The sequence below is a fragment of the Phalacrocorax carbo genome, chromosome 4 (assembly GCF_963921805.1).
Source record: "Phalacrocorax carbo chromosome 4, bPhaCar2.1, whole genome shotgun sequence".
Taxonomy (NCBI): Eukaryota; Metazoa; Chordata; class Aves; order Suliformes; family Phalacrocoracidae; genus Phalacrocorax; species Phalacrocorax carbo.
In genome coordinates this window covers 30134256-30146950 of record NC_087516.1, presented here as the reverse complement: position 1 = coordinate 30146950, position 12695 = coordinate 30134256, and the positions used below count along the sequence as shown (strand labels likewise).

Sequence of the window (12695 nt, the reverse complement as noted above, 5' to 3'; positions counted from 1 at the left end):
GGAAAGAGTTGTTGCTTATAAATATGCCACCAGTTTTGCTCCTGGTACAGGAAAAGGAGTTAATATGTGCTGAATAATTAAATTGGTAATGCCTCTAAATTCCATAGCTGTGTCTCACCTGCTTTGGTAGAACAGGGTAACAGCCTGTCAGGTGGGAGTAGAAGGCAAAGGAACAAAAGAACTAATGCCAAGGGACATGTAAGGGAACGTCCCTCAGCTTATAAAGTATTTGCATATTTCTCTGGCTTTCACACATCTGATTCCCATAGCAGTCAACTTATCCTTTAAAATGTTAGATATTAATGGTTTCAGAATATTTAATACATTTCAAAAGGAATTCAGAAACTCTTTGAGTTTAATTCATTTTCATGTACCATCTGTACATGTTTCTTTATGTTAGAAAAATTTTATTTCCATTGCTTCAATTTGAAGTGGGAAGGACTAATAAATTCCACAGGCTTGTTTGGGTTTTTTTTAAATTGAGACTTTAGGTTTTGAAAATAAACATCAGACTATTTCCTTAACAGAAGACCTAAAATTTACACAATCACATTATACTGAATCTTACAGCATTATGTTCTCCACACGTATAACTGGTCTCTAATCTTTTCTAAAGTTTCATCTCTTCACTTATGATTCCCTGAAAAGTTCAGGGGAAGGTTCAGAGGAATTGGCTGAATTCAGTTAATTTTGTCTTTAAATTCAAATGTGAAATCAGATATTCGAGATCAATGGTTACCACTGAAGTTTTACCACTTAGGACGGGAAGAAATGGCCTCAAGCTGCATCAGGGGAGGTTTAGGTTGGATATTAGGAAAAATTTCTTTACTGAAGAAGTGGTCAAGCATTAGAACAGGCTGCTCAGAGAGGTGGTGGAGTCACCATCCCTGGAGGTGTTCAAAAAACTTGTAGACATGGCACTTCAGGGCACGGTTTAAGAGGCATGGTGCCGTTGGGTTGACAGTTGGACTTGATGATCCTAGAGGTCTTTTCCAACCTTAATGAATCTGTGATTCTATGATTCTAAATCCTTTCCAGTGATCATGCTTTATTTTTCTTTTAGATAGAAAATTATACTTATGATCAAAGTTTTGTTGCAACTTTTCAAGAGATGTATTTTGTCCTAAATTTCAGGACTTTCTGATCAACATTTCGAAAACCATATAAAAAAGAAACCCTAGTAAAAGCATTCTCAGTTAGTATAAATGTTATTCAGTCATATGAATTGCCTCTCTGTCATGGTCCATCAACCTTAAAGAACTTAAAACTTGAAAGTGGAAAATCCTCCCCTTTTATGAAGTTATTTACATAACTTCTAATAACTGTGCCCTGTCAAGCTGTACAGTCTTCAGGTCTCCCATCTACCCCTGTGGTGATGATGCCAGGAAGAAACAATCATCTGGAATCCTCCCCTTGCCTTTGTAAGATGATGCTGTTGCTGCCTACTGTGAGAGCAGGCTGAACGTGCAGTATGACTTCAACCCCTGGGCGTGTGAACTGCAATTGAGTTTATTGAGTCTGAATGGGTCTGAATTTGTCTGGAGTTCAGAAGTCTATTAGGTACAATGTAGGTACAATCAACAGATCAGTTCTGAACTTCAGATATATCTATTTAAGGCCCAAAGTCACAAGAAAACCTGTGTGCTTAAAGTGGAAGATGGGTGACTATGTCTGTTTTTACAGTTTTCAAAACACCTGCTCAGTTACAATGTAACACTAGAAGTGACAAAAAATTACTGTAATTTTTTTATACAGTTAAGTTTTTTAGATACCTACAATTCTGGTCCAAAGCATATCAGCACTGTGACTTCTGACAAATCTTTTCTGTGAACTGAGATGCACTATCAAACCAGCCTGTCTTTGCCTCTCTCACTTCAAAAGCCCAATTCAGAAACATTTCCAAGTATATTTACTTGGCTGGGATTTACAAAATCTGTTATACTAGCTATCAGTTTCCTTTTTAGGCAACAAGAAGGTATAATCAAATAACTCCTGGATTACAGTTCGAGCGGTTAGAAGATGCAGAAAACGGACTTCAATTTATTTCTTCTGTGTGAGGGGTTTCAAACCTATCTTACAGAAGAACCCATAAAATGTGAGCTATTTGGGGATAACAGAAATACACTTGAAACTGTTCCAGTCTGCAAATAATTTAAAATGGGACTGGATGGATTGAGCAACTACACCCAAGTCTAGGCAGCCCCTTGGCAGGTAAAAGCCCAGGACATAAGTCCCATTTTGAGATATCTGACCCTCCACCTGTATCGTATGGAGGGCCAGCTCCTAATGCAGGGCTGTTATAGCAGCCAGACACCTTTAGTCCCTTTGCATACCCCAGTCCAGTTGCTTTTAGTGTTTTAGGAAGCTGGACTGAGTGGAGAGAGGATTTCATCCTGTGTGTTTTTTAGGGTTCCAGTTCTTCAGCCGAAGTGGGGCAAAAGTATTAAGATCCTTTAAGAACTGATAATTGTATTTATTTACAGAGACTTCAGTAACACAGAGACATTATGTAGTGAACAGAAATACTACTGTGAAACTTGCTGCAGTAAACAAGAGGCGCAGAAAAGGTAAGCAAAGAGCAGGCTATTTCACCACATCCTTCTGAGGCTTTGACAAATCTCCTCCTTGATATTTATTGTGTTTAGATACCTGGAAACCTTACAATCCAAGTGCATTCTCTGTGTGGGCCAGAGAAGCTACAGACAGATTCAAAGCTATTACATGTGTCTTAGTCTAGAAGCTACTGCTGGTTGACTACTGTTAATTACAAAGTGCTTTTATAATGCAAATATTTACTCATTAAGGAAAGGCAGAATGGCTTTGAACTGGTCCGGTCTTTATCATATGCACTCTAATGGTTTCACAGGATGAGAGTAAAAAAACTGCCAATGATTCTTGCCTTACACCTCAAGAGATTCAAGTATATGGAGCAATTGCACAGGTATACTAAGCTGTCTTACCGTGTAGTATTTCCTCTGGAGTTACGTCTCTTCAACACATCTGGCGATGCTGTCAACTTAGATCGGATGTATGACTTGGTAGCTGTTGTTGTTCACTGTGGAAGGTAAGCTACTTTCATGTATATCTCGAGCTATTGCCAGTTACTTGCCAAAGGCAGGGGCATGCCTGACAGCATGTGGGGAGAGCAGGAGGGAGGACATAAACCCTGCTGTTGCACCAACTTTCTTGTGTCTTTGGCATTCATATGCCTGAACATCTTAGCCACCATCCCTCATAATAAATCTGTACTTGATTAAAAAATAATTCCTCAGGCCTCCAAAAGTCACAAGATCTTCTTAAATTAATGGAGCTGTATCCTTCCTCATAAGCCCACTTAGAGCCAGGGAGCCAGGACTGTGAGGGCCAGACACTGGTCTCCTGTCAAGGCAATGAATATGATAGCTTTAATAAAGCCTCTCACATATGAGGTATTGTCAAACATGAAACAAACAGAAAAATCCTTGGGGCTCTAGGAATACGACTTTGTCTCCCTCTACTCAAAGCCTGTATGTAAGTAAATATTCACGGTTCATACCAAACAATTTTCCCCCTTAAAATTAGTTCATAATGTTTTAAAAATATTTACAATAGTTGATGCCTGCCATGAGCAAATTGTTAAGTGTTCTATAGGTTAATTTGCAAATGATCATGGCACAGAAGAAAATGATATGTTTAGCTTTCTGTTGATAAAGTAATTACAAGAAGTCAGTAAAAAGGTCAAAAGAGTAAATGTCTACTGTACTGCCAGGGGTATGTTTACTATGTTCTTCATAACATTTAGTTATAATTCAGTCTGTTTGCATCTAGAAATGTGACATCAAAATGGACTCAACCGTATCTTCTAATATTTTGAGGTTTGTGGTTTGGTTTTGCTTTCTAGTGGACCGAATCGGGGGCATTATATTACTATTGTGAAAAGTCATGGATTTTGGCTCTTGTTTGATGATGACATTGTAGAGGTCAGTATGCTGAAGCTCATGAGCACAGCTTTTGTGTTTATGTTCTCTTCTCTGTTTGGGGTTAAAATTTTGATGCATATCTGGGTATAGATTACTAGCCTGCACAGCCACAGTTTGGTTGAAACGTGGCATTTAGCTCAACTCTGTTAGAGGAAGTAAGATTACAAAAAAAAATCATTAATCCTGTAGTTCTTACTCTGTCAATGTCAGAAGGGGTCATTTTATTTCAGAGCAACATCAAACATTTTTAATATCAGACATCAAGGGTTTAATTTGGAATGTTTTCTATATCTAATAAAATTAATTTAATTCATTAAAACCTAAAATATCCAGGATCTATGCTGCAATCCTTGGCAATATCACTTGGCAAAATTGGACTGCGTAAAACTAGCGTTGCTGTAGAATTTTGATTTTTGAACAATTGGGAAGTTACAAGAAACTCTGGATTCTCTAGTCGATCTGGGTTTGTCTGAATGTAAATTAGGGCAGGACCTGGCCCACAGCTATTACAGATTCTGTCTAAGCATTCTGCAATCCATTCCTAAGCAAACCCTTTATGTGGTTGTGGCGCCTTGGTAAAACTGAGGTCTTGAGTCTGATTTCCCAGGAGTAAATCCAGTGGAGGAAAGTAAGCACTTGGACATTGGATGGGGCATGTCCTGAAGAGGGTCTCTGGAAACTTCAGAAGGATGGGGTCACATGGTTACACTTACGTGTTTTAACCATGTTCACTCCTGCATTTCAAGGAGTCTCTCTGTTATTGGAAGAAGCCTAATTCAGTTAGGTTCGCTGAGACAAACATTCGTATTGACTTCCACGAGTGAGACCAGTAAGCCCCTGAACATTACCCTTTCACTGCTTAAACCGCAAACAATTTGCTAATTGCTACCCTGAAACAAATAACCAAATTTGTCTTTTGTGTTTATACAGTCATTTAATCTGTTTGATATTTCTTTTACCTAACAGCACATTAAAATTTTTTATTTATTTTGCAGAAAATAGATGCTCAAGCTATTGAAGAATTCTATGGTCTGACCTCTGATATATCAAAAAATTCAGAGTCTGGCTATATTTTATTCTATCAGTCAAGAGAGTAACTTGGCAAACTGTGACAATTGCACACAATGATGCTGCACGCAAGAGAAGGTGATGGCCCCCCTTAACTGACTTTTACACAGACCGCATCTTGTATGGTTGAACAACGATACACTCTGTCTCCTGTTAAATGGCCTATGTGATCTTGACTATAACCGTCCATTTTTGACACATGGAAGTTTGTTTTGGGAAGGGGGGGATTGTTTGTAGTTTTTAAGTCTGATTGAAGAGTTAATTACAGTCGGATTTTAGTGGAATTTATATGGACTAACATTTACAGATAAGATTTGGATGTCAACTGTTAAACCCAGTCCAGGTAGAGTAGTATTTTATATGGAAGTGTTCATTGCATTTAGGGCAAAATTGTTTAAAACTTTTTAAATGGCTTTGGGGTGTGTTGATTTACAAAGCATTCCTTTAAATAGATCCTGACATGTACTTATTCATTTTAAGTATAATGAAAAAAAATCTGTTTCATGATGGTTGGAACTGTGGTTTTATGGGGGATATTTTTACATGTTACTCTCTGCTGCAAAAAAGATATTCTTTGAAAATCATTTAAGCATTGCATTGTTAAAAACTTTTGGTGCATAACCTCAGGCCTAAAATTCACATAGAGGGATTTAAATTACATTGGAACTAAGTAATTCTGTATGTCCAGTCACTTTGCTTATCACGAGATAGTACAGATAAGGTGAGATTTCGGGACTTATAGAGCACTAGAATAAAGGGAGTGAGATGACACATATGACAGAGATAGAAATTACATTTACAGAAATTGAGCTTATCTTTCTCTTAAAACGATATCATAGGTTGTTTCCTTAACTGAGTTTGGAGAGATCGCAACACTGCTCACCTATAACATATCCATCAGGACTGAAATTACACCTATTTAATTAAGTGTTGTTCGTACAATACATAACACATGGCTTGATCTTGCAGTTTTCTGAATACCTGTAGGTCCCATTTTCATTTCTCAAGTCAGAATTCATTTCTTAGCAACATAACTTAATAGATAAAAACCATTAGTTGACACAGCTGTTATATATATTGTCTCTAACGTTTTGGCCATGTTTGACAGCATTTGGGTCACCACAGAAACAGATAGGGCTCTGGAGTGTCTGATTTTAAAAACATCAAAAGGCTTAGTGCGAAAGGCTTAGTTTGTGATTTTACTGGATGAATGTGGCTGGCACTGGTCATGCACCGGCTAATACCATTGCTGTACTCACATACTGGAATCTGGCAAAGAATGAATGTAGAAGAAAGTATCAATAGGGTATGAGAAGGGATCGACAGTAGGCTGAGGCAGTGGTAACACCGGGTAACTACCTTGCTTGGTTTGACACTTTCACTCCATTATACAAGTCTCGAACTTCAGTAGCCAAATTCCTATTCCAATGAAGTCAACAGCAAAAACACTCTTGTCTTCAGGGGGATTGACAGTTGGTTCTAGTATTTACAAGAAATTATTCCCAACTCACAATTTATTGCTACCTGTTATGTTTCTTTCACTCTCATTAAGTATTTATTAGACAATGTTGCTTTTGGTCCTTCTTTTCTTTAAGAAGCCTGCCTGCCACTGCATGGCCAACACTTCATTTCAAGAAACAGCTTTTGAAGTGCAGCCTAATCTTATACTTTAGTTTTCTGTAGGAAGGATAATAACTTTTTTTCATTGTAGTCTACTGTGAATGTGAAATATCTTTTGTTAAATAACGGTGAAAATGAAGTACTAGCTTCTGCTGTAACATCAATTGAAGTTGGATTTATCAATGGCTATTTTGTAAACTAAGGAAATGTAACACTCTACACTGAATGAGAAGCAGAAGTGGACTTTTCATTGAACATTATTTGTAATTTATCATGTTATTATACCGATACAAGAAAACAGACGTAGAATGTAACCTTAGAGTACTTACTTAGGTGAATAATAGTGGTCTACAGAGATCATGCACATGAATGAAGGCTGGTGTGCAGGCTCAAGGAAAGCATAATTGGGATGCAGCTCTAGTTCTTTTATTGACGTTAGAATGAAATGTTCTGCCTTAGCGCAGAAGACAGACATCTTACAGGAGACTTCAACTCTCACTGAGGCCCAGGAGCTTTTCCACTGAAAAGCTAAACCTGCAAATCCCTCTTTAATGGATTTATTGATAAGCATTCATAATTTCCATATAAAAATCTAATAATCACTTGCCTTTTAAAATGGGTAAGGTTTCCTTGTTGTGAATGAAGGCACTTTCTAGATCAGCATTAACCAGTGCTGGTCCAAAGGTCTGTACTTCACAGTTTACTGCTGAACATTCTCAGGGCATTCTTCAATTTTAAAATAAGCAACAAAGAAGATATTCTTCAGATATCATTTGAATGTTCAAGGCTCATGTTTATATGAAAAGTAATTTTTCATAAAAATGACTTGTAAGTTGGTTCAATTTTAGGAAATGTTTTCCATATTTCAATTGACTTATCTGAAAAATGATTTTTAAAAAATTCTTAATAATACGAATTAATATTTAAATGCTAAAGTATAGGATAATAGTCTTTGGTTTTCTTCAGCTGCAGGACGGTGCTAGGTTGTAAAACATACAGATAAGCGCAGTCTGTTATTGAGAGTAAAATTACTAGAATAAGCCTTTTCGTAAAGTATGAAAAACCATTTTAAATTCATGCTAGCCCATGAAAAGATCACAGCACTGGTATCACACCAGTCCAACATTGGTGGTCTGACATCAGGTCTGAAAATTTGTGGAATACTCACTTTGTGCTTACCACAGCTGAACTAAGGACCATGTTCTTTTGATTAAAAAAAAAATTGCAGTCACAATCTAAACTATAGATTGCAGTCACAATATAAATTGTAGATTGCAGTCACAATACAAATTATACCCAGCCTACAGTGTGCTGCATGTCTTGACTTCAGTCCAGCAACACTGTCCATCATGGCTGTATGAATAGTGCCGGTCTAGGCAGCAGAACTTCTCTGTCAAATTAAGGACACTTACATGGGTTTTGCAGGATTGGGATCCTCACACGAACAATCATACAATGTAAAGTATTTTAGTTGATTAAATAAAACATAATCCTTTTTCTCTTATGCTTATGTGTAGATTTCCAGTCCCTTATGAAAAAATGGAAAAATATCTAGGACAATAAAAGCTTTTCAGCCAGCAGCTAGAAAACAAAATTGTAGCACAGATGTCTAACAGTACTCTCTGCTTCCCTAGAAGGACTATTTTTATGGTGTTGGGTTCTGAATATATTAGACCTAATAACATCTGAAGTTTCCTACTTGTTTCACACACTGTTGCTGAGATGCATTGACCATTTATAAATCTTATTACTTTGTTCTTAGTTAGAAAAAAGAACATTTTTGTCCTGTGCTGTGTTTCCACTGAATCCAATGAAGCACTGCAGTGCTGATGATTCAGTTATCTTAGAGGATGAGCTCAGACCTCAACTTCTATGTTTCACAGAACAGGCTGTCAGGATTTTATGTAATCTCTATTTTTGAGACACAGCAGAGGGAGGAAGAAGGGGGAGGGGGGTGATGAAGAAACCATACCAGTGAAGCAGAACACCTTGTTGAAATTAAGTCCCAAAATTACTCCTGTCACTTCTATTTTAATAATCTACAGTTACCTCAGAGCAGTCGATTACATTTTAAAGGTCTTGTTCCTTTAGAGGTTGGAGTAAAGAAAATAAAGCAGTAGGCATTTCCTTCGCATTAGATTTAATGAAGATATTAAAGACCTAACTAAGCTGAAACTGAAATTCATGTTACATGGTTGGTCCTAAAGTGCTACCGCAACCTGTCTTTTATCTTCAGACATTACATTTCATTCACCCATCTGTTACAGCATCATGTACTTGGGACCTGAGCCGACAACTTGCAGCTGCCAGTGATTCGATGCCTCTCAGCAGCAGACCCTTCTTGTTTCATCTCCTTTTTTGCTGCTTGTGGCTGACAAGTATGAGCAGTATCTTACAGCTGAATGTGTACTAGAAATTTTAAGAAGTTTTGGCTGTGTACCTCTTCTTTGCTAGTACCTGTTATCAGTGTTTGTTTTAATTTATTTCTCTTTTGTTGGTCTGTTATTGTATTTGTATTATAACTTATGTAGTTAATATTATTAGTTTTCTGTTTTAATTTGTATGTACTTTTATTTTTTTAAAATGTAATCAACCCAAGCACTTTAAGCAACACTGTCAATCTCATGAAATTCCAATCAGCTTAACATTTTGCCTTTGTCTTTTTGCTTTTGCAGCTGTTTGCTTGTGATCTCTAGTTACAACCCAATTTTCATTTTTAGGCTGGTAGTCCTAGTTGGGTTGTAAATTTTGGAAGCCCAAATTTGTTCATACATATTTATTCATACATAACGAGGATGCAGGATTTACTCTGTCTGCTACACCGTAGCTGTATGTACCTGAGGAGTTGGACTTCACAACCTTTTTCGCACTCTACTTGCTACCCCATCTGAGAACGACTGTCTTACTTTATTCTGTGGCACAGTTATCAATGACTATAATTTAGAAAAGCACCACTTCTCACAGGAGAATTCTCTTCTACCAAACACAGAGTTAGCTGTCAGTCAGCTGATGGTACAGTTATTGCTCTCTCTGCCATTTTATCTGTGCTCTGTACAGCCTCAAGTACAAATAATCCTAAGAGCTGTGTTTATTCTTGGTCCTTGCGTGAGTGCTATCAAGGAGAACAATCTTTTTTGCATCTTCCTCCTCTCCACTTGGGCTCATGTAAAGGGAAGCGGTAATGAAGTAGGATAAGAGCTGGTGTAAAAAAACCACACCATCAAAGACACTGGATGTTTCCTAGAGGCCAGCATCTATGGTATCCATATCAGAAAGTCACTGACTTTATGTGTTGTTAATGCAAAGGTTATTCTTAGGTTTTTAGACACCATAGTCTCTTTGATCAATGAAAGACCAGGGCTTTTTCCTGTTGCATCAGTTCTGTTGCTGAGGTGTTTCTTGTCAATTTAACATGGCAGTTAATATTCAAATAGCCCTTGGGAAGCCTCAGTAGACACCCTTTTAATTTCTTTCCTGTTAACATGCACTACTTCAAAGCAATTGGACTTGTCCACAAGACTCATTCAGATTAATGCACTCCTTTTGCATACAAGGTCAAATAACACCTATCAGGAGGTATGTGGCCACCTGATGGGACCATCTGGGCTAAGCCCACACCTCTTTACATGCTAATGATTCTTTACCCCCTAGGAGGTTTGCTTGCTGACTTTGCCTAAATGAGTTAATATGAAACCTCACATAACTCCCTTTATTTGTCGTCTCAGAGTTGCTATAATTCTTTAATAATTCTGCTTCATTTGGTTATCAAGACTGGGATTATTGCACAACATAAAATAAATTGTGTGTGCCATTCACAGTGGTCAATTTAACAGACTAATGCTTCTGATGAAGGCTGTTGCAGGTGGCAATTTCACTATATTCAGGAATATTAAAGAGTAAATGACTTTTCTGTGATAGCGTGGTAGGTCTGTAGGAAGAGCTGGGCTGGCACACAGCTTCCTAACACTCAGCTTGTACCAGCTCCAGCCTTTATATAATCCTCACCCTTCTCCTAGGGGTTCCAAAGTGGCAGGAGCAAACCCTTTGTAAAGACACTTTGAAGTTCTCCAAAACCTCATTAATAGGCATACATTCCTTAAAGAGGCTGAGCTTAACCATCAACTTTATATTTGCAATGGTGTTCGTATTTGCAAAAGTCCCAAGACAGATTGTGTTCACACACTAAATTGTTTCCGAGACCTCTCACACCTCTCACTCTAACAGCACGAGCTCCATCAGGGCAGCCATATTACAGGTTCGAGTGCTTTTCCTGGAAACAACTTTCTGGCTTCAGTGGCTTTTGAAGACCTAACTCAAGCGCCATAACTTATCCAGAACTCTTTAGGAGTAAAGTCACCCTATGCTGTATGAGTATGAGTGTAGGGCAGGGGGAAGAAGAAAGTGAAGAGGAAGGAATATGGAAAGGGCTGTTTTTCCAGTGGCTTTGAATATGTATATCTGTTTGTAAATATATAGTCCCTCTCTACCTTGTCAAAACGACGCAATCATAATAAAACTACTTAAATATTTTGTGTTAGTTTTTTTAAATGGAGTAAGGGATAGTAACATTATTAGACATACAATTGGAGACACATAAAAATACTGAATTTCTAGTAAAGCGTACAATACACGGTGTATGTGTACGGTTGAGTATCTGCTTTTTTTAATCATATACATGTAATTAAACCCTGCACTACCTGCAGAACTGTAAGATAAATCTCACGTTGGTTATTAAGGTTGTAACATAAGAAAAAGGTATTTTCTCCTGTTAACATGTTTATATTTTACATAAAATAAACTCCCTAGATGATTTTGCTTCCATTGGACTTGCTTTGAATTAATCTGGAACCAGACTAAGGCTGAACATTGGTGTTGCTTGTTATACAACATTCTTCTGAACGTCAGGTATCTGTATTCTTACAGATGGCAAGACTGCTGATGTCTGCTTTTTCTTTCTTTTAATGGAGTCGGTGCATTTTAAGTGACTTCAGAGAATATTTCAGCACCTGGGCTAACTGCCTCTGAAGTGTCTTAAGGGAACAAATTTTGCATGCAGTTCATGAGTCGTCTTAGTGGAATATACATACAATTGCATGACCGAGGTGTACCAAGTTAAAGCACACCACTGACCTTGCCAATGTTACTGAGAACAGCTAAAACTGAACAGACTAAAAAGCAGCCTGAATTGAACTACCTTTTGCATCAGGGAATGAGAATCCCAAGCCCCTTAGCCTGGGATTTTACCTGTGACTACCAGAGTGGGAAAGGGTTTTGCTAATGAGGTCTAAAATTCTGTCAGAGAACTGAAAGTTTCCTGCAGTCTGGTCATTACCCTGAAGTTGTTAATTAGCAAACACAATTTACTTTCTGAAAAGTGAGGTAAAGAAAAGGCTGGAGTTTCTTGCTCTTGTCTAAATGGATTCTTGTTATTCCTGCAGAATCGTTTAGAGAACCAAAAATAAATACAGCTGTCAAACTGCATGTTAAATTTATAGCTATCATGCTATAAGATTTATGGCACATAAGACTATCAGAGGACTAGGTTCAAAAACGCTTCACATCTTACAGTACAGATTTCCTCTGAAATTAGAAACCTTGAAGCACTTCTGAATTTATTCCGAGGTTATCAGAACATAAGATTTTAACCGCAGGATGGAGACAGAAATTTAAAACACAGACGACTGAAATAAATAAATGATAAATCCGTAGTTTTAAAACATTTTAAAGAAATAAAATTTAGAGTGTACATATAAAGAAACCTAGAAAAGGTTTCCAAGAGCATGGTTCTCAATCACTGCATGTGAGCTCCACGAGAGCTATGCTCACTTCAGAAATGCATTTCCCAGCAGCTGTATGATATTTACCTACAACTCTGCTCCTTATTTTTTGGTATGAGTTAGAATAATCATTTTAGATGAGTTGTGTTCTATGCACCAGATAAACTGAGAAATGCTAGAAATATAATGTCATCTTGATTGAAAACTCAGGTATGGTAACAGAAAATTAAAAGATTCCCCAACTAAATACACCTACCTGACTTGAAACAAC

At 37.5% G+C, this 12695-nt stretch overlaps 1 protein-coding gene across 2 annotated transcripts in view; it reads left to right on the top strand.

The window, feature by feature from the left end:
• The window catches only part of USP46 (ubiquitin specific peptidase 46), a 35077-nt gene extending 23604 nt beyond the window's left edge, over nucleotides 1–11473 (top strand). For both annotated transcript variants that reach the window (XM_064449428.1, XM_064449429.1), the window contains 4 exons: nucleotides 2484–2567; nucleotides 2867–3064; nucleotides 3881–3959; nucleotides 4955–11473. In XM_064449428.1, the coding sequence (XP_064305498.1) occupies nucleotides 2484–2567; nucleotides 2867–3064; nucleotides 3881–3959; nucleotides 4955–5056 (463 nt within the window). In that variant the 3' untranslated portion in view covers nucleotides 5057–11473. The remainder of the gene's footprint in view (nucleotides 1–2483; nucleotides 2568–2866; nucleotides 3065–3880; nucleotides 3960–4954) is intronic.
• The last annotated feature ends 1222 nt before the right edge of the window (nucleotides 11474–12695 follow it).